Here is a 22,905-nt window from a genome sequence, read left to right as displayed (position 1 = left end):
ATCCATCTTACCACTTTAATGAGCTTCCTGTGAGAAACTTTACTGAAATCCAAGTATACTACATCTAACATGTATTCTTGATCCAGTTCTTTAGTCTCCCAGTCAAAGAAATCAATCAGATTTGTTTGGCATGATTTTCCTTTGGTATAAATCATGTTGCTCTTGAAATCTTGTAACCTTTAGATTCTAGGGCTGCAAAAGATAAGTTGCCAGCCACTCAAAGCCAGGAGAAAACCCAAATCTGTGCAATAGGGTATTCTTAGTGAAAGCTAGTACACTTTTATCAGGTGTCAGTGGTCAGTTTTGTTTATGCCAGAGTTTTACTGACAATGAGAATAGTCTGCACTACAAAGCAAACTGTTACATCCTACAGACAGTAAAGCAGAAAAACAAAGGAGTATCATAAATACTCGATTATAGTTCGATCCCATGCAGTTTTAGACCTAAAAATTGGAATAAAATCTCTCAACCTGTGCATAGGTCAACGCTACCCAGGCCACCGCCTATCTCTCCATCCTTTCCATCTCTGCTGTAAAGATGTTTCCCACCATCTCGGGAATCCCGATCGTGCTCCCGTGTAGCAGTACCTGCTAAAAATAACTTCAGTGCAACAGCAGCAATCCTCAAATGCTGCTTGTGGCCTATCCCAAAGCACTCTCTGTGATTTGTTTTCCCGTCAAACAAGACTGTGTTTTATACAGTCTCATTTATGTGGTTACCTTAAGCAATTAAGCGCTTAACTGCATAAGTGTCAGTTCTGCTCCTAGACCACCCACAAAATAATCAGTTTTGGCTTAGGTGCTAAGGCCCAATTCTATAAATGGAGCCTGAAGTTAGGTGCCTAACTTAATTATTCAGTTAGGCTTAATCGGCGCCATTAATTGAAAAACACCATTAAAAAGCAATTTTATAACAATTTTAAAAAATTTAATTAGCTGGTAAGCACCTACTACTTCTATGTAGGCATCTACTCCGAGAGGCCTATCAGAAAGAAGACATGGATAGGGGAGGATTCTGGGCAGATTTTAGACTTGGTTTGACTTAGGCACACTCATTTAGGCTAATAAAACCCTGGCATAAATGGAGTACGCCTAAGGTTTACGCCTAAGGAGTACGCCTAAGACTGTTTAAGTGCTGCTAGACACAATTCTATAAACATAACATAACATCGCACAAATCTTTATTTTTATACCCCACAAGTCTTTTCAGTTCTAAGCGGTTTACAGAATATAAACCACAGAAACAACATATTTTCTACCATTAATTGCATTTGCGTAATTAAATATTTTAAAGATTAACTAACAGAGGAAGAATGAGGGTGAAATAGTGATAGGAGAGATTTCTCAACAGTGAGAGTGTAGAGTTATTTATAAACTAGGTCATCCTCTTTGAGAAGAGGAGTGTTTTTAAATGGCACCCTAGCGGATGACTGACAATTGCGCTCCTCGGTTCATAGACAAAATCGCTGCGAGACAACGGCGCGCCGACAACTGAGCGCAGACAACTGAGCGCAAGGTTGACGGCATGCCAAAGAAAAGCACTATTTTAAAGGGTTCTGACGGGGGGTGTTGGTGGGGAACCCCCCCTATTTTACTTAACAGATATCGCGCTGGCGTTGTGGGAGGTTTGGGGGGTTGTAACCCCCCTCATTATACTTGAAACCGAACTTTTTGCCTGTTTTTTAGGGAAAAAGTTCAGTTTTAAGTATAATATGGGGGGTTACAACCCCCCAAACCCCCCACAATGCCAGCGCAATGTCTGTTAAGTAAAGTGGGGGGGTTCCCCCACCACACTCCCCCTCGGAGCCCTTTAAAATAGTGCTTTTCTTCGGTGCGCCGTCAACCTTGCGCTCAGTTGTCTGCGCTCAGTTGTCGGCGCGCCGTTGTCTTGCGCGATTTAGTCCCGTCACCGCGCTCCTCGATGCCTAGAAGTTAGGCACTATTTATAGAATCAGGGCCTAACTGGATATATTCAGCAGTACTATCTAAAGTGCCACTGAATATGCCCAGATTAGCCCCAGACAAGTGAGTTAAACTACCAGAAGCCTATCCTGGCTGTTTAAATCACATTGAATAGCGACCCTAAGGTTACTATCTTTTTATCTAATTAATTACTCTTTATAGGCTTTTAATATACCACTGAAAATGCGGAAACATTATAGCCGTTTACAAAACTAAGCAGCAGAACAGTTAAAAAAAAAAAAAAAAAAAAAAGCAAGCAGAAAATACCATTTCTCATTCTTAGGAAAAATAAAACAAGCAAATTTCTAATCAAAGTGTAAAGCTATGCTCCCAACACATCTTGTGTCCTTACACTTTCTGCTAACCATAAGAAAGTCTTTTAGTTAAAAGTCAGGAATAAAATGCTTATAGATCTGAGTTCACATCAACAGAGAATCAATAATAATGGCATCCTCTACAAGGACAAATTGACTGGACAGAAAAAAAACCCCAAAATCCAATTAAAAAAAAATCTCCTGTCATGTCACCCATGCGAGTAAAAGAAATACCATCACAGCTTCAGCAAACAATAAAATGCAATAATCAACAGAAGGCCCTACTGTAATGAATGATTACCAAAGTGCGAATAAGGGAGAAATTCTATAGCAGGGTGCCTATCTGGCACCTTCTTTTAAAGGAAAGTAAGTGCCTACTTCCCACTATTTGATACTAGTGTAACAGATTAAATACAGACCTAGAATTTAGGAGTGGGTGCTTGCATCAGCCACAGAGCTGGTGTTAAGTGCTCATGCTTAAAAGCTAGAGAGATACGTAAGTTACTCATGTGTCAGTCCCGCCCAGCCTCTGCTTATGTATATATATGCACATATTTACAGAATAGCACTTAGGCACATTTTTGGCATGTATGCACATATGTGCACTCGTATGCGTGCATATGTCAGTATTCTAAACATTTACGCAGATAATCAAGACATTAATTTTAGTACCCACTTAATAAAATTAACCCCCTGTGCAGACAATTCACATTAGACTGGAAACTGTTAAGGCACATTTGAGTTACACTAATCCTAACAGTTACCTGCTCCATATTCTTAAAAGTGTGCTCACCTGTAACTGGGGCATCAATGTCCAGCAGATTTTTTTCCTGGCGCAGAATTGATGCACCCTCCGTTATTATTCTCAGGGCGACATTCTCTTCCAGTCGACCTTCCTTCATGAGATGGCCCTTTAGGACATCCACCCTGGGCTTCCCGTCATTGTCAAACACCTCTTTTGCTGTCAATCGATGGCTTGGAGGAAATGGGACAGCTGTAAAGAAAAACAAACAGTCAGTAATGGGACAGGAACTAGAAGGGACAGAAGCCAGCACTATTAAAAATCTCTGCACTCTTCATCAACTACTAAAGAGTGCTCTGTAGCTTTTTAGTTTTTTTTTTCAAGTTATGCAGTAACCCTTTCTTGACAAAGCCTTTGCTGGTACCTAATGCACTATTCAAGTTTATTGGTTATTTATATACTGCCTATCAATGGAGGTTGTCTAAGTGGTTTTTACATTCAGGTACGCAAGCATTTTTCCTTATCTGTCCCGGTAGGCCCACAATCTACCTAACCTACCTGGTGCCATGGAGGATTTAGTGTAGAGAATGACACGGTGACAAAATTCATCACCATTCCCGTCCCCGCGGATAACCGCGGGAAATAATCCCTTATCATTTTCTAGTGTCTATTTCAATCTCAGTCCTTCTACACCAGCATTCTTCAAAGCAAAGCTTGCGGGTCAGTGGTTGTGGCCATTCATACTCTGATTCTTCCCTCTCTCCTTAAAGAATGACATGAAGATGGTTTACCGCGGTTATCCGCGGGGACGGGAACGGTGATTAATTTTGTCACCGTGTCATTCTCTAATTTAGTGACTTGCCCAGGGTCACAAGGAGCATCACTGGGCTCAAACCCACAACATCAGGGTGCTGAGGTTGTAGCTCTAATCACTTAGGCACTTCTCCCACCATCTGAAAGGTTTGGTTCATCACAAACAGCCAAACACCAAAATGTCATGATATGAGAGTAATTTGTTCAAAAGTGACTACCGTTATTATGAGCTAAAATTGATGTGTATGCAGGCATTTATTTATTTATTTATGTCAATGCTTTTGTAGCTAATTACTGTAATCTTAAAAACATATTAGTCCCGAGCAGTTAATAATCAACATGAAAAGTTACAAAGAAACACACAAAATACAATAAAAACCTAGTAATAAAAAAAATAACAAAAGATATTTTGTCTATGAGTTATTTATATGCGTTCATCACTTTGGATTTAAAATTTATTTCTATAATTTAAAATAATTTCTACACCCAGAAAACAAGTATAGAAATGGTATTAAATTAAAAAGAAAGATACTTTAAAAAGAAAAAAAAAAATTCATACATAAAATGTTCCAAGCTGTCAAGTCACTGGCATGGTAATATTTCCAAGTGGCTAATGCCTTTGGATCTAGCCAGAGTTTTGCATCTACTGAAATAGCTCCCTATGCATTCCAGAACTCCACAGCAAACTCTTTCAAAGACGTGTGCACCATCACGAATATCTGTGGTGGGGAAATAAACTGTGGGAAGATCCATAAGGCCCAGCACCATAAAATAATATCCAATTTAGCTGAGAATAGTAACTGAATCAATTAGCATAATTCGTTATTAAGTGAAAATTTTTAAATAAGTGGGGAAAGCATGCAGAGCATGCCTCAGGGAATTCCTTCCAACTTCTCTGCCTGTAAACGCATGTGTATGTATGATGGGGAGAGGAGTGTACATGTTTGTATTTGGGTATGCATGTACACATGTGTGTTTGTGTACAGAGGGATATACTGTATTTTTCACTCCATAAGACGCACTTTTTTTTCCACCCAAAAGTAGGTGGAAATCTTGTTACGTCTTATGAAGCGAAGGTACAAATTTTGTTACCCCGCCACACCACCTTTTCCGCACCACCTTTATTTTAAAACACACACCCCGCCCACTGCCGCCGCCACACCACCTTTTTTTATGAAAAAAACACCCCATTTGCCCGCTGTCGCCACCACACCAATTTTTTAAAAACACCCCCCCCTGTCCATCGTCATTGTCCCCCCTTTTTAACCTGGTGGTCCAGTGTGTATCCTTCACTTTTTTTCCCAGCCTGCGGCGCAGAGATCAGCAGCACCGATACCAGGAGCAAGCTTTATGCTCTCCTGCTTGGCCCCACGCTGCTTTCCGAATGACTGCCATAGGTTCTCACAGGACGCAATAACTTACGGCAGCCATTTATAAAGCAGCACGGGGCCGAGTAGGAGTGTGTAAAGCTTGCTCCTGACGTCCGTACTGCTGATCTCTGCGCTGCAGGCTGGGAAATAAGTGGAACCCCTGAGCACCAGCTGCAAGGAACCGGTAGGTGCCATGGCAGGGAGGGAGGGAAGCCGGCTGGGCCTACGAGCAAGGGAGGTGGTCTGGAGCCGACGGACCCACGAGCAGGGGGCAGGTTTAATAGGTACAGGGGAGCTGGCTGGCCTGTGGCTGGCTGGCTGGTTTGGGCCTGGCTATGTGACCTGGGACTGGCTGGCTAGCCTGGGGCTAGCTGGCTGGTTTGGTGATGGCTGGCTGGCCTGGGGCTGGCTGGCTGGCTGGTTTGGGCCTGGCTGGCTGGCTGGCCTGGGGCTGGCTGGCCGGGGGCGGGCTGGCTGGTTGGGGGCTGGCTGGCTGGTTTGGGCCTGGCTGTGTGGCCTGGGGCTGGCTGGCTAGCCTGGGGCTGGCTGGCTGGTTTGGTGATGGCTGGCTGGCCTGGGGCTGGATGGCTGGCCTGGGGCTGGCTGGCTGGCTGGTTTGGGCCTGGCTGGCTGGCTGGCCTGGGGCTGGCTAGCTGGTTTGGGGCTGCCTGGCTGGCCTGGGGCTGACAGGCTGGCTGGCTTGGGGCGGGCTGGCATTGGGCTGCCTACCATTAGACGTGCCCACCACTAGATGTGCCCTGTACCCTATCCCGGCCTACCACCAGAGGGGGGACAGGGTACAGAGCACACCATTTGGTTCAGAATTTTTTTTCTTGATTTTTCCTTCTCTAGAGGTGGGTGCGTCTTATGGTCAGGTGCGTCTTATGGAGCGAAAAATACGGTACATGTTTTCTGTGTTGATATGTTGATATATGTATGTGTGCCTGATCAGGAGAGGACCACAAAGAATGTTACAGTGCATCAGTGTACCTTTACTGTACTGCAACTTTTGGAGCTGTTCTGCCAGATATAGAAACTTCAATTGTACTGTATATCACAGAAACCTTCTCTATTTCCTCCCTTCCTGTGACCAGAGCCACCTTCCAGTCCTTCACCCCCACAGCCTTCCTATTGGCTGGATCCTACCCTTAGTGTTTGCAGCTACAGTAGTTACAATGAAAGCAGGCAGGACGAGCTCACTCACAAGCGGTGGGGGTAGGAGGGAAAAACTAAAGAACAGAAGAAAGAGGTTTTAAGCACAAGAAAGATGCCCAGACATGTTATCTCTCATTCTGTCTGTCTTCTGGACTTTTTTTTTTTTAATGTATATTTATTGAATGCAAAAGTAACAAACTTGTCAACAAGCATCTTAGCAATACAAAGCTATACAAAACAAGCCAAGTCAGAAAGGAAACAAAGATTTTAATTTTCTCCCTCCCCCCCAATGCCCAAATACAACTGAAATTGCTGTTGAGTATCTGTTAGAAAACCCCAAATATTATTACAAATTCAATAGATGACTTCTGATAATTAATGTTATATTCAAATATATTTATTGAGCACAACAATAGTAACAAGCAAAACAAACAAGCTCAGTATTTTAAATATCAAAATCTATACCTATAAATAACCCAACACAACCCACTCCCCAAAGTAAATAATCCCCCCTCCCTCCCAGGGTCCTCCTTCCATGTACATTTCAAACCAGAAAAATTTAACCAGGTAACATAAAATAAAAGAAAACAAAATAAAGAAATTCAACAGTTTAGCAAGCGGCTTCGGGCCAGCGGAGTCATTGTTGTCCAGAAAGGTTCCCAAGTCCGTTGAAAAAATCCTGCCTGAGAGAGTAGAAAAATCCAACACATCTCTCCTTTCCCACATCAAAAGGGTAATCATACGACATCTCCAAAAAGAATAATCAGGAGCTGTAATCTTCAAGCCAATGAATCAAAATACATTTAGGCCACCACAACAGTCCATTCAGAAAAGCAGAAGCACCCCTCAGTCTAGGAAAAAAATGAGGAACAGTCCCAAATAATAACAAAGGAGGAGCGACGAATAGATACTTTCCAAATGCGCTCCACAAAGGACAAAAACAGCATTCCAAAAAACTTGAATAGCAGGGCAAGTCCAAAACATATGTCCCAAACTCGCTTCAGAAGCCTGGCATCTCAAACAGGCTGCATTTTCACGAAAGTGAGATAGATATGCCCTCTTACGAGAAATATACAAGCAGAAAAACTAACTTATATTGTTGTTCCCAAAAAGTAGTATATTTCCGAAAGGCTGACAATCTACAAACAGCCCGTGAGAGTACATCTTCTGGAAATTTTCAGCAAGATCACGAATCCAGGCTTCCCGTAAATGAGAATGGTCAAACAAGGGGGATTCATCTCTCAAATGGCGATGATGAAATTTAAGGGGAACTGGAAGTTGAGAACCAATAGTAAAAGCTGTAGAAAGCAGTTCTTGACAGGAGGCATTCAAAGAACTAGATGGCAAAGAAAAAAACATAATGATGATTTTGCATATAAGCAAAATAATCAATGAAGGAGAAACCAAACTCCCTTTGCAACATGCGCAAAAGATTATATTTTCCCATCATCATCAACCAATTGAAAAATATATTGAATCCCCCTCGTCTCCCACCATGCAAAACATTGGACCATCTATCCCCGGCAAAAAGGAGCTATTAAAACGAATAGGCAAAAAGGGAGTCACAGAAGCAGAAATAGAATGAAATTTACAGACCCAGTGCCAAACCTTCCACAAGGGACGGTGAAGCACTTTCGCAGCGAGAGATTCAGGCACAAGAGAAGGAAGAGAATGAAAATAAGCACTAAAGTGAGTAGAGCGAAAACAAAAAAGTTCTAAAGCAGTGTTAGTGAACATTGAGGTACCCCTAAAAAAAAATCATTAATATGTCGCATACCACAACCCACAGTCAAATAACGAAGATTCAACAAACCTAAACATTACGGACAGATTGACGCCCCCGAACAAACCCAACTTGAATCCTCATGAATAAGCTCAGAAAGATGTGGAGCAAGACGATTAGCAAGCATGTGAGCAAAAAGCTTAAGATCTACATTGATCAAAGATATAGGACGATAAGATTCCGGGAGTCAGTCCTCCTTACCAGGTTTCAATAACAAGGAAATAAGAGCCTCATTAGCAGAACACGATAAAGGAGCCCTGAGCAACAGCAGCATTAAAATAAGCCAACAAAGGACCACATAAATGTGGAGAGAGAAGACAATAAAAAGTCCCCTGAAAATCCATCTGGACCTGGAGCCTCTATCAGAATGGAGAGCTTAATAGCAGTTTCTAATTCAGCTGCACGAAAAGAATATTAAGAGAAAACACAATATCATCTGACAAACGAGGAAGACCAGAAGACTGAAGATAATCCGTCAATAAGTCCGGATGTTGCTTCTCCGGACTTATTGACGGATTATCTTCATGTCTTCTGGTCTTCCTCGTTTGTCAGATGATATTGTGTTTTTCTCTTAATAATTCTTTTCGTGCAAAAATTCTGATGACTTCTGAAAAAAAAGCCAAGCAGTTGGCAATACTAACCTCTTGAGTCCTGAGCACATCTCAAAGGACCCCCCCCCCCACTCACCTTAAAAATGTGGATACAAAGTCTTCTTTTCCCTGTGTGTGTAGCTGTAGGATCTACATATATGTGTGGGGGGGGAGGGATGTATCTCTTTTCTGTATTGTATGTGTACTGCTGGACATGAGCTGTGTCCAAAAGGTAGGAAGCTGGGTTGGGCAGGTACTTGTGTGACAGTGTTTGGTCGATGAAAGGGTAGCTGTGCGAGATTAGTCTGTGTAAACAGTGCCAGATTTACTTATAAGATAAATATGCTACAGTTTAGGGTGTCATAGTCTGCAGGGGCCTCCCAAAAGTTCAGAATTTTTAGGGGGCTCTGAAAATTTTATATGGCTTTTTATCAAGCTTATTTAAATGTTTGAGAGGTAGAATTACTTTCATCCTTACATTTTAAATGGCTTCATACGTAATGAATTTAGATAATATCTTAAGCAAGTTTTTTTTTCTGTTTTCAGGTTTATCGGTTTTATGATTTACAAATAAATTCATAATTACTTACAGTATATTAATAAAATGTAATCCAAATTACTAATTTTGTCAGCATTTTATATATATATATATATATATATATATATATACACACACACATACACACACAGTGGCATAGCAAGGGGATGGTGGCAGCACCCTCACCACACATGCACATTCTCTTTCCCCTCCCACACCTCTCTGGTGCTTCGCCGTCACGAACAGCATCTCCAGCCTGCTGCCTGAGCTGGCCTCACATTTCCCTCTAGACATCACTTCCTGGTCCTACAACTAGGAAGTGACTTCAGAGGGAGAGCTAAGGCCGGCGTGAGCAGCAGGTTGGAGATGCTGTTCACAACCGACAAAGAACCAAAGAGTTACAAGGGGAGGTGGAAAGGAGGAGAGGTGCCAGCACCCTCACTAAGACGGCGCCCGGGGTGGTCCGCACCCCCTTACTATATCACTTGTGACTAACCTAAGTCCATTTCGGGTTTTGTCCATAACAAACCCTATCTGTCTCGGGTTTTTTCCCAAGAAGCAGGAGAGAACCACATGAGCCTAGATGCAAGAGAGCTGATCAGGTGACAGAACCAATTTACAGATTCTAGCTGAATTCTGCTCAGACAATGATAAGGAGTCAGAAGAGGCAGGGCAGGAAAAAGGTTAGGCTGGAAAGCTGTACCCAGTGCAAACCTGTCCCTGCCACTGTCAGAAGTTTGATACCTTTTGAGCAACCTGTGCCTAGGAGAATTAGGACTAGCAAGAATCCTGCCTGTAGTAATAGGGAGCAGGCTGGTGTGTGGAAAACCCCTTCCCCCCACCTACTCAGAGGGGGAAGTGGCTCTCCACAGGATATAACGTGGCTCCTCAGAACAGGAAGGGGAGGGAGGCAAACAGGAGAGAGGAAACCTGGGGAGAGTCAGTCACTCTCACTCCACCCGAGGAGTCTGATATTACAGACTGGCCTATGGTAGTGGCAGAGGAGTTGTCTCCTACCTGGAATCCTTGGGAGCAGCCAGAGTAGGAAGTCATGGAAGTGCAGGAAAGCCAGATAGGAACTGAGACCCAGCCAATAGCCATGGAAACACAGTGAGCATAAGAGTTGGGTTTGCTGTTTATATCTCTGAGCTGCCAGCTAAACTACAGTTCATTGAAGTAAGTTTAGGATTTCTCTTTGAAAGCTAAACTTGGAGGCTTTCCTTTAAAGCAGTATAAGTGTGGGTTACCAGCAAACGTGTGAATGGTTTCCTGGATTGTTACCAAGCTGAGCAATTACGTTGCCTTCCCTCTCAGCTGTGCATAGAAACTGCAAGCAACCTTTCCAAGGGAAAGTATGCATGGTATAGCACCAGTAACATCATGTGAGATTTCTACCTGCTGCACCTGCACAGTCTGTTATAAGTTTGTTTTTTCTGTTCATTCAGAAACCAAGAAACTGCTGGCCTTCTTTTGGTATGAACTGTGTGTAAAGCTTGCAAAGGTCAAAGTATAACTGCTCTGGTGAAGAGGACTGTGTTACTTACCTTGTTAAAGGCCAGAAGCAGGGGACTGTACTCAATTCAGTGCTGACCAAACTTGAACATCCTGATTGTGTTGTTTGAACCTTTTGTTATAATTCCATGCAACTGCAAGGATGAATTTCTGAACTGCAAGGCTGAAGCCTGTATTTTGGTTATTTGACCAGTGGCTGGAATAAAGCTATTTTGTTTTGCCATTTCTGATTTGGACTCTACCTTGCATGCTCATTAGGCAGATACTGTGCCTGAAGTCAAACCTGAAGGGTCCCTTGGTAGTAAGGGGCACGCTGGATCTGAGGTTTTGGTCACGTCCCCGTGGGTTCGCTGTGCCTTACAAGAGCGCGGGTGTGACACACTGTGTGTGTGTGTATATATATATATATACAGTGGTGCCTCACACAACGAACTTAATTGGTTCCAGGAGCAAGTTTGTTATGCGAAAAGTTCGTTATGTGAAACGCGTTTTCACATAACAATACATGTTAAAAAAAATAATTCGTTCTGCAGCATAAAATATGCTAAGATGACATAAAAAAGATAAATTTGTCAAAATGGTGAAAATGGTGGTCTTGCTGAGGCCAAACTCTTTGACGAGGTCACACTGTTTTACCCCACATTCACTCCTTCTAATTATTTCCCGTTTCATTTCAACAGAAATCACCTTCCTGCTTTTTTTAGAAGCCATGATATATAAAAAATATTGAGTTTATCTTAAAAGGACGACTGTATACAGTGAGAGAGGGCAGTTAAGCACAGTGACTAAAGACTGCCTGCAGTGCCTGCGCGGAAGGATGCAATACATCGGCAGCTCGGGCGACTTCGTTGTGTGAAACGAATGCTAAACTTATTTTTAAAATTCCATTTCCGTATTGTTTCTTGCTGTATACAATATGGTGTAACTTATTAACAAGGGGGCCTCTAAGATTTATATAGCTTAGAGCCTCACCAAGTCTAAATCAGGCATTGCTTGTAAACAATGCATCAAAGATTTTATGATGAGAATATTAAAAGGAACATAAAACCTTTGAAATCACAATGATAAAATATTTTGACACCTACCAGACAAAGAACGGGGTTTTCTATCACATTACAAACCATAAAATTATACTGCTTTGTCACCCTCTTATCACCCATCCATCTCTTCCTGCTTCTCACCTTACCCACCCCTTTTCTCTTCCTGTGAGACTGCCATTGGAATGAATGCTTTTATGTTTTACTTATACAGTGGAACCTTGGTTTACGAGCATAATTTGTTCCAGAAGTATGCTCGTAAACCGCCTAGAAGTCGCAAGATTGTGGCGGTATAGAAGAATAAAGTTATTATTATTCTTATTATTATATATCAAAGCGAGTTTCCCCATAGGAAGTAAGGGAAACTCACTTTGATTCGTTCCACCTCCTCCTCCCCCCCCCCGAGGCTACCGGCGCTGCTCCATCCCCTCCCCCTTGAGGCCACCGACGCTGCTCCATACACTCCCCCCTCCCCCGCGATCCTACATCCCCCCCCCCGAGCACCGCAACGACATCGCTTACCCCGATTGGGCACTAGCACCAGTACCAATGCACAGGAGGTGCCGGTGCCCGAAGATCCTCCCTCTTCTGGCCTGGGCTGGGCTCGGCGATGCGAAGGAGATCCTCCCTTTTCCCTGTGCTGGGCTGGGCTGGGCTTTGAGCATTTGCGCATGCTCAAAGCCTTCTGGTCTCACTCTCTCTCACAAACTGGTGCACTCGTAAACCGAGGTTTGACTGTATATTCTGATACGAGTATATTTATATATATATTCTGATATGTATTTGCCAACATTTGCTTATTTCTGATCTGAAGAAGAAGGGTTACTTTCAAAAAAGTATTTAGTCCAATGAAAAGGTACCTCCATTTTCCCTTTATATTTTATATCTATATATTGCTTTTAAAGTGAACTAATATGGTTAACCTCACCATTTGACTTTAAAACTAGAGAATGACATGGTGGCGGTTTTACCCGCGGCTACCGCGTTTAGCCGCGGGTAACCTGCCAAAACGGGGAATGAAAAATAGCAGCCTCTGCGGGGACGGGGACAAGGCCATTCACCGCCCCGTGGAGCGGTGAATGGTCTTGTCACCGTAGTGAGGCATCAAGGATCGCGCGGTCCCCGCAGCTCCCACCCACCCACCCGCACGCCGGCTCGATCGTTTAACCAGCTTCCTCTCTCCACCTCACCTTAGTTTGCTGGCTTTATTTTTCGGCGACTGGCACGCTATCAAAGAACCGTGCATGCGCAGCTGCTCAGTATTCAATCTTCTGCTCTGACCCAACCAGAAACAGGAAGTTGCAGCAGAGCAGAAGATTGAACTTTGAGCAGCCGCGCATGCGCGGCTCTTTGAAAGCGTGCCGGTCGCCAAAAAAGAAAGCCGGCAAACTAAGGTGAGGCGGAGAGAGGAAGCTGGTTAAACGATCGAGCCGGCATGCAGGTGGGGGCTGCGGGGACCGCGTGTTCCCGGCTCACACAAGGAAGGAGGGAGTGAAAGGGAAAAAGTTTCTCTTCCTTGGAAATAGATTCTGAAGTGACCTCATCAAAGAAGACCAGCACCAAATGTACAAGAAATCCCTTAAACAATGTCAAAAGAGCCCAAAAGAGAAAACTGCTACTGCCGTGAGACTCCATTATTGAAGGAATCAACTTGAAATCACAGTTCAAGAGACAGGAAAAGGTTAAATGCCTCATGGAATCTTCAGCCACAACACAAACCAAATTTTGAATGAAATCATAGCAGACAGTAAAAATTATAAAATTGATGTCTAATGCTGAGGCATTAGAAATAATGCCTCAGAAATACAATTTTCAGAAGTTCTATTTGCTCATGGTAAGGGAGAAGAGAGACTGCTAGTGATGATGTGGGGGGACTGATAGAAGATATGAAAGAAGGGTGGTAGAAAGGAACAGATGGTAAAGGAGGGGAGGGACGGTGGTGGTGGAAAGGAATAGAACAGACATTGAAAGATGGTAGAGAGGAACAGACCCTGAAGGGAAATGTGGAAGGCAGAGTGGGGAGAAGACGCTGGAAGGGAAGAAGACAGATGCCAGACTATGGGGGAGCGGAGAGAAGATGGGTGCTAGACCAATTGAGGGAGGGGTTGAAGGGAGAGGCACAGTAACAGCAAATGGAAGACGCAAAGAGAAGACACACAGTGGATGGGAAGGAATTGAATGAGAAGATTGTGGAAAGCAGAAACCAGACAACAAAGGTAGAAAAAAAAATTCTATTTATTTATTTATTTTTTGCTTTAGGATAAAGTAGTATATTAGTTGTGTTGATAAAAATTTATAAACAAAGCCCTGCCAGCTGAACATCTCTTTTTCTAGTTCAGCAGCCAGAACTTTGATTTATAAGAAAGGAATAAGCTAAATATTGCAGTACTAAGGCTTATATGGATGCTGCGGGGACGGTGACGGGGCGGTGAATGGGATGGCAGTGACAGTGACGGGGCGGTGAAGGGGATGGCGGTGACGGTGACGGGGCAGTGAAAGGGATGGCGGTGATGGTGACGGTGCGGTGAAGGGAATGGCGGTGACAGGGCGGTGCAGAGGATGGTGGGCCGGGGGAAGGTGCAGTGACGGGGACAGATTTTTTCCCCGTGTCATTCTCTATTTAAAACAGAAAGCAATCAAATCAGCTGAGTGATCAAAGAGGTCCTTTTACTAAGCCACACCTAACACAGCTTAAAATGTACCGCAGAACATGCTCAAACATCCTATGGTAACTCTAAAACGTGAATCATGCTAACTATGCACTAAAAAAATATGGGGGTGGAAAGTGGATGTTCCTGCACTAATCAGCATCATTATATTACCATACACTAACTAGATTACCGTGTGAGCCCTTACTGCCTATAGAAATGGGTGGTGGCAAGGGCTCACGTGGTGTTTTTATTTAATGGACACACCCTAATGGCAGTTTTAGTACATATTCATTAGCACAACCCCCCTCCCCCCTGAAAATTGTACATTTTACTGCTGCAGTGAAAATGTAGAACTTGCACAAGGGTCTACCAAGGCCAGTTTTTGCAGCAGCTTAGTAAAAGAACCTCAAAGTCCCTTCCATGTGCAAAATAATGCTCATTCACTTGCAGCCTCCAGAACTACTCCTGAGATGACAATGTTTGATTACAATCTTACAACCTGCTTGTAGTACAAGTTTTTATGATGGTTGGGATATACTGGATCACAAATTACATTACATTACATTAGTGAAAGTTTTGTAGTCTGGTGTCGTGATCAGTAGTTTGGATAGTTGGTGGTCCAGTTTCGCTGTCTGGGTGGCCAGCAGGCCATCATCCATTTTTTTTGCGTTTGACGTCTCTGATTGGGGGGTGCGTGAATGGTGTCTGGGCTCTCCTTAGCCTGGTTGTGGCAGTTTGGATAAGGCAGTTTGTTCAAGTAGGCTGGGCTGTCTCCATTCATTGCTTTAAATCAGCCAGTCGGGTTTTCAAGATATCCCTAATGAATATGCATGAGAGAGATCACTTCCATTATATGCAAATCTCTCTCATGCATATTCATTAGGGATATCTTGAAAACCTGACTGGCTGGGGGGTCCCCTAGGACAGAGTTGAGAACCACTGCTTTAATAGTAGACAGTAAAATTTGAATTGTATTCTTGCTTGTATTGGGAGCCAGTGTGAGTCGAGGTATGCGGCAGTGATGGAAACTGCTTCAAAATGATGCATTTGAATTGAATTAGAATAAAAATATGGGATCTTATTTGACAGATTTATTTTGCTCTGATGTCATAAATGATGATAGCACATACTGAGAGAACCAATCCTTTCCTATTCTACAGTATGTAAAAATTGAACATGCAGCAGTGATCATCATTGCCACAAATACACCTAAAACCATCATGTCCTACAAAAGGAAAGGACACACCTTAGATATTACAACATCCAACCCCCACCACACCTCGTCATGGACACAGAATGGACTGCAGTGCCCTTGTCATACTGGCAACAAACTTAAGTGTTTTTAATTGGTTCTAAATGGTGCAATAATTGGTCATGCCATTCAAAACGAATTAAAAACCTATGGGGGCGATACTAAGCAGCCTCCCAGACTGGCGCCTAGGGTCCATGGCATCTGGCGTCGCCTAGTAACGTTGAAGCCCGAAAATGGGTGTGTTTAGGGGCGGTGTCGGGCTTCAGTGTCACTACGCGATGCTAACCTCGATTCAGGAAGGACCTTAGGCACTGGACACGTAGGCCTGTAGAACTCTGGCCTATATTTCCGGTGCCTAGTGTCTTTGGGAGCCGAGATTCTGGAAGCAGCACCTATCGATGACATGGGGCAGGCGCCATTTATAGAATTTGGGCCTTACAGCCTCCTAGCTAAGAAGTACTGTTAATTCTAATCTAATCTAATCTAATCTGAGATTTCTGAGTCGCACTATGCCTAAATGCAATTTAAAATGGATAAAATTTAGTATGGTACAGCAAGCATTTAGTAGTAGTAACATGACAATAAGGATTTGAAGGACTAATACAATAGGAGAGCTAGTGCTGTTTAAAGGAACGCTATGAGGCAGAAATTTCCTACTGTGCATTTCCAGTTAGTTGCACTAATTCTAACACGCTAGCTGGATAACTGAGAAATGTCCTCTCTGAATACAGTGGTACCTTGGTTTGCGAGCATAATTCGTTCCAGAAGCATGCTCGTAAACCAAAGTGCTCATATATCAAAGCGAGTTTCCCCATAGGAAGTAAGGGAAACCCACTTGATTGGTTCCTCCCCCCTCCCCAAGGCCACCGGCGCTGCTTGCTTCCACACCCCCCCACCCGCAAGGTCACTGGTGCGCTTCTACCACCCCCACCCAAGAACTGGCATCGACCCCCCCGCTCGTGAGCCCCCGCCTGCAAACCGTCATCGCCCCCCGCCCATGAACGTCCTCCCTCCCCGCGAGAACCGGCAATCACCCGCCCAAACCCAAACCCTTACCCCGATCTGGCACTGGCACGCAGCACCAACCCACAGGATGTGACGGTGCCTGAAGATCCTGTCTCTTGCCACTGGGCTGGGCCTCGAGCATCTGCGCATGCTCAAGGCCTTCCGGCTCTCACTCTCTCCGAGATGCTCAAGGCCCAGCCCAGTGGCAAGAGACAGGATCTTCAGGCACCATCACATCCTGTGGGTTGGTGCTGCATGCCGGTGCCAGATCGGGGTAAGGGTTTGGGTTTGGGCAGGCGAAGCCAGTTCTTGCGGGGGGGGGGGCATTCGCGGGTAGGGGGCTATGCCAGTTCTTGTGAAGGGGCTCGCAAATCGAGTCAACGCTCGGTTTGTGAGACACAATTTCCTTGAATGTTTTGCTCGCCTTCAGAACACTCACAAACCGCGTTACTCGCAAACTGAGGTTTGACTGTACTTTTTTTTTTTCTTTGTTAAATCATACAACAAAAAACTGCCTCCAATGGTTTTTATGCTTTGCTGTGCTGTATGGAGATCTTATTCTGTGGGGGGAGGGGTGGGGTATTGCGTACAAACAGATAAAACACTGTAAAATGCTTTCATGCAATTCTGTGGTACCCTGTTTGAGGCGCTACCCGCACTTTAAGGGCTTAACACCTTTTTTAAAAGGGCCCCTAAGTATGTACCCGAGACAATGGAGGGTAAAGTGACTTGTCCAAGGATCACAAGAAGCCCCAGTGGGGTTTAAAGCTATCCGTGTATATAAATGATATGTTCCCTTCTACACACCCCTTCCAAAGAGCTGATCCAGGACTAGATGGACTAAACATGGTCACTAAGACCTTGCAAGTCACTGTTGGCCCAATTTGTTAGCTGCTTGTGGAACAACAATCGATGTTCCAAGTTTCCATGCAAATCATTCGCATGGAGGTTCGCTGTATGAGAGTGACTTTGACACATAAGCAGAGCTAATTTTGGAAAATCCGAACAGCTGAGTGGCAGGGGAAGCCCCAAAACAGCCTTCTGTTGTGGCTTTTTTCTTTTTTGTTTAATGGCACAGATGTTGTGCATGTGTTACACATGCACAATATCTGCTCCATTAAAAAAAAAAAATAGAAAGAAGCCCCCCCAGATGACTGTCCTGCGCCAACAACGTGATTGGCAGGAGGCTGCCTGCTCCCTCCTGCTGCTAGCCCCTGGCCCTCCCAAACCCCCGACACCCCCAACCCCCCCAATTGAAGATCAGCAGAAGGGATGCCCACTCCCTCCTGACGCTGCGACCCCCCGTCAAACTTACCACTCTGCCAGGCCCCACCCCCAACAACCACCCACCCCAACACTGGTACTAAAAGAGGCAGAAGAGATGCCCACTCCCTCCTGCCATGGTGACCCCCTCACTGGACTTAACCCCCCACCAACCGACCCTTTCCTTCCCTTTCCCATTCCCCTTTGTTAAAAACAAAAATAAACAGGAGGGATACCCACTCCCTTTGCCACCAGATGCACCTTGGCCCCTCCCCGAACCCTCACCCACACCCCCTGAACCTTGAAATTAGTTGACAGCAGGAGGTATGCCCAGTCCCTTCTGCTCCTCAGGCCCACTACAAATGGCGAACCTTCCCCTTCCCGGTGATCCTGGGATACACAGGGAGGATCCTAAGGCCCTGATTGGCTCAAACACCTAAGGTCCCTCCCAGGATACAGAGGGAAAGAGCCTGAGGGGTCCTTTTATCAAGCCGTGCTTGCGGAGTTAGCGAGTCAGACATTTATCACGCGCTAACCCCCGCGGCTGGCTAAAAAACTAACGCCTGCTCAATGCAGGCATTAGCGGCTAGCGCGGCAGGCGGTTTAAACGCTCGTATTATGTGCGTTAAACCCCTACCGCAGCTTGATAAAAGGACCACTAAGTCCTTGCTTCCCACCGTAATTAAACCTGATTCTCTGTACTGCATTGTTGTGGCCAACACACACTTTCTTTAAAATCACGGTTGCATATGTAAAATGTGCAAAAGCTATTTATCAGAAAGACTTTACAATGCATTACTCTTAGTCCTTAGATATGCAAAAATTTTAAAAAAAAGCCACACAAAATTAACAGATGAAAGTTGCCATTATTTGTGCAGCAAAATCTCTCTAGCACACAGTATTTATAGAACAAGAATATGCTGCTTCAGGGCTCTCAATCTGAAAAGATCTGCTGGCAAAATTTTAATAAAGATCAGACAGAGAAATTATTGTTTCCAGCTGCAGGTGATTAATCATTAATTAGTGAAAGCAGCAACGCCTGTGCATAATTATCTCAAACAACTCTGCTCACCAATGCAATTTTTCAGAGAGTAAAGTTGAGGGAATGGCTTCCTACCGTTCAAGGTTTCACTGGTTTCAGTCCTGTTCTGGGAAGGCCCTCTGTAGCACAGGCACCTTCTGACCTACTTACACTCACATCTACAGGACTGTGTGGCAGAGTCTATTAAAAGAACATAAGAATAGCCTTACTGGGTCAGACCAATGGTCCATCAAGCCCAGTAGCCTGTTCTCACAGTGGCAAATCCAGGTCCCTAGTACCTGGCCAAAACCCAAAGAGTAGCAACCCAAAGAGTCGCTTCCCCCATGCCTGTCTCAATAGCAAAAATGGACTTTTCCTCCAGGAACTTGTCCAAACCTTTTTTAGACCCATTAAGACTAACTGCCGTTACCATAACCTCTGGCAACGAATTCCACAGCTTAATTATTCTTTGGTTTTAAAAGCATTTTCCTGTAATCTAATCTAGTCTTCGATTTATATACCGGGTCATTGTCCAGCGGAGCTTGACTCGGTTTACAAGTAATTAAAGACCAGCAAAAAAAAAAAAAAAAGCGAACAAGAGCATAAGAGAAAATAAGTGTTGTAGAGCAATCAGTTCGCTGAATCTTAGGTAAACTGTTCAAGTATTGTGTAAATAACAAAGTTTTTAGGACTTTACGAAATTGTTGAACTTACTTATCAATCTGACAGTCAGGGAGCCTATTCCACATTTTTACCAATTTATAAGCGAAAGATTGACTGAGTTTCCTGGCATATTTAATTCCTCTGAAGAAAGGAAACAGTAGTTTATATCTCTGTGTATTCTTCGAATGGCAAGATCTAAGGGTATTCCAGTGTAAAGGGACCAAAGGACCAAATATTGCATAGAGAAGCTTAAAAATGACGCAGGCGCATTTAAACCGGATCCTAAAACGGATTGTGAGCCAATGAAGCATTTCTCAACAGAGGGGGAGACATGATCATACTTTATCTTTCCAAAGATAAGTTTAGCTGCTGTATTCTGAAGTCTTCTTAAACTGAAGTCGTCTTAAACTACCCTGTTTGATACCTAGATATACAGAATTACATTAATCCCACTGGGCAAGTACAATAGACTGTACTTGCACTGAAAAATGATCTTGATGAAATAATGATCTAACTTTCCTTAACATAGGTAAAATAAAAAAATACTTTTTTACCAAAGAGTTTATCTGTTCATGAAATGTGAGTGATGAGTCTAGGACAATATCCAACACTCTGGAAGAAAAATCTATCTGTAACGAAATACCTGTTTTTAGTGCGACAGAGACAGGGAGATTTCCCAATTTTGGCCCCACCCAAAGTAACTTAGTTTTGGCAGCGTTCAGTTTCATTTGAATGGAAAGTGCCCACATTTGAAGTTTAGAAATGCAACAGTCTATGTTTGAGACTAAGTTGTTAAGATTGGGATCAATTTCCAGTAAAATGAGGATATCATCTGCGTAGGTAAATATAGACTCTACAGATGTAAGACAAAAGTTTTCCAATGAGGTCATATAAATATTAAACAGTATCGGCGACAAAGGTTTACAAGTACACCACAGCTCGGCCTCCATGAAGAGGGTGTCACACCCTCCAAATATACCTCATAAGATCATAATGATAAAAATTTATTAAACCAGTTCAAAACTGCTTGATTTAAACAAATATCTGATAACATACGGATCAAGATATCATGATGGACAACATCAAATGTGGCTAACAAATCAAATTGCAGGAGAACGGCATATTTATTTTGCATCTGTAAATTTTGAATCTTTGAAATTAGTGACACTAAAAGGGTTTCCGTGCTAAAATTTGGTCTGAAACTCATGTTGGAATGGTAACAGAATAGAAAATTTCTCTAAATAGTTGGAAAGTTAACTAGAGATAATAGATTCCATCATTTTTATCAGTAAGTGTTTGTGATTGAGTGCCTCCTAATCTATCATTTTTGATGGAGTAAAAAATCAATTCACTTGTACCTGTTCTACTCGTAAGAACATAAGCACATAAGCAATGCCTCCACTGGGTCAGACCTGAGGTCCATCGTGCCCAGCAGTCCGCTCACGCGGCGGCCCAACAGGTCCAGGACCTGTGCAGTAATCCTCTATCTATACCCATCTATCCCCTTTTCCAGCAGGAAAATTGTCCAATCCTTTCTTGAACCCCAGTACCGTATTCTGCCCTATTACGTCCTCTGGAAGCGCATTCCAGGTGTCCACCACACGTTGGGTAAAGAAAAACTTCCTAGCATTCGTTTTGAATCTGTCCCCTTTCAACTTTTCCGAGTGCCCTCTTGTTCTTTATTTTTTGAAAGTTTGAAGAATCTTTCCCTCTCTACTCTCTCTAATGGCCCTTCATGATCTTGTAAGTCTCTATCATATCTCCTCTAAGTCTCTTCTCCAGGGAAAAGAGTCCCAGTTTCTCCAATCTCTCAGCATATGAAAGGTTTTCTATCCCTATTATCAGATGTGTTGCTCTCCTCTGAACCCTCTCGAGTAACACCATATCCTTCTTAAGGTACGGCGACCAATATGGACGCAGGTACTCCAGATGCGGACGCACCATCGCCCGAATACAACGGCAGGATAACTTCTTTCGTTCTTGTAGTAATATCCTTCTTGATTATACATAGCATTCCATTAGCTCTCTTTGCAGCCGCTGGCGCACTGTGCCGTCGGCTTCATTGTCAGGATTTTGTAGATTTCAATCATATCTCCCCCTCAGCCGTCTCTTGTCCAAGCTGAAGAGCCCTAACTGTTTAGTCTTTCCTCACACGAGAAGAGTTCCATCCACTTTATCATCTTGATTGCTCTTCTTTGAACCTTTTCTAGTGCCACTATATCTTTCTTAAGATAAGGAGACCAGAATTGAACGTAACACTCCAGGTGAGGTCACACTATGGAGTGATACAGAGGCATTATAACATTCTTATTCTTGTTAACCATCCCTTTTTTAATAATTCCTAGCATCCTGTTTGCTTTGTTGGCCGACACCGCACATTGGGTGGTAGGTTTCATCATTTGGTCTACAACGACACCCAGATCTTTTTCCTTGGGCACTAACCCCCGAGTTGGACCCCCAGCATCTGGTTGTCACTGCCACACAGCTTCTGGGATGCTTTGCTTAGAACAGCTATGCTCGCTCAATGTTTTTGCTCACGCCGGTTTGCTCTGTAGAGGTGTTTCAAATTTATTAGGTTTATTATATACCGCTTATCAAGGTTATCTAAGGCGATTTTTGCAATCAGGTACTCAAGCATTTTCCCTATCTGTCCCAGAGGGCTCATAATCTATCTAACATTATGGAGGACTGAGTGCTGACTAAATTTACATGTCTTAAAATGTGTTGCCACCCACTGACCCCTGGATTCTATATATGACACTTTGAGTTGTGCGTAACTTAATTTTATTTATTTATTTAAAAAATATATACCGTCTAAAGGGCTCCTTTACAAAAGATGCGCTAGCGTTTTAGCGCACGCACCGGATTAGCGCAAGCTATAGCGCACGCTAGCCGAAAAATTAACGGCCTGCTTACAAGGAGGCGGTAGCGGCTACCGCACGTGGCATTTTAGCGTGCTCTAAAAACTGCTAGTGCACCTTTGTAAAGTCTAGGTAGTTTACAAAACACATATAAAATAAATAATAACAATACAACATAGATTCATAGACATCCTCCACTACAAACATGCTCATATTGTTCACAGAAAAGCATTATCCTATAACTAAATCTTCATGAATTTTTAAAAATATCACAGAAATACTATATGCATGAGGCAAATCTCTTTCAACTGAAAGGAAGTTATAGAATGAGGGAGTATAGGATGAAAGATGAAAGGGGATAGATTAAGTAACCT

General features: G+C 43.5%; 1 protein-coding gene across 4 annotated transcripts in view; it reads right to left on the bottom strand.

Moving 5' to 3' along the window:
• The window catches only part of PPP3CA (protein phosphatase 3 catalytic subunit alpha), a 654,035-nt gene that overhangs the window by 400,922 nt on the left and 230,208 nt on the right, over positions 1 to 22,905 (bottom strand). For all 4 annotated transcript variants that reach the window (XM_033956955.1, XM_033956965.1, XM_033956983.1 and 1 more), the window contains exon 2: positions 3,069 to 3,269. In XM_033956955.1, coding sequence (XP_033812846.1) covers positions 3,069 to 3,269 — 201 coding nt within the window. The remainder of the gene's footprint in view (positions 1 to 3,068; positions 3,270 to 22,905) is intronic.

This window comes from Geotrypetes seraphini, chromosome 1 (assembly GCF_902459505.1).
Source record: "Geotrypetes seraphini chromosome 1, aGeoSer1.1, whole genome shotgun sequence".
Lineage (NCBI taxonomy): Eukaryota > Metazoa > Chordata > Amphibia > Gymnophiona > Dermophiidae > Geotrypetes > Geotrypetes seraphini.
This window is presented reverse-complemented; position numbering and strand designations above follow the sequence as displayed.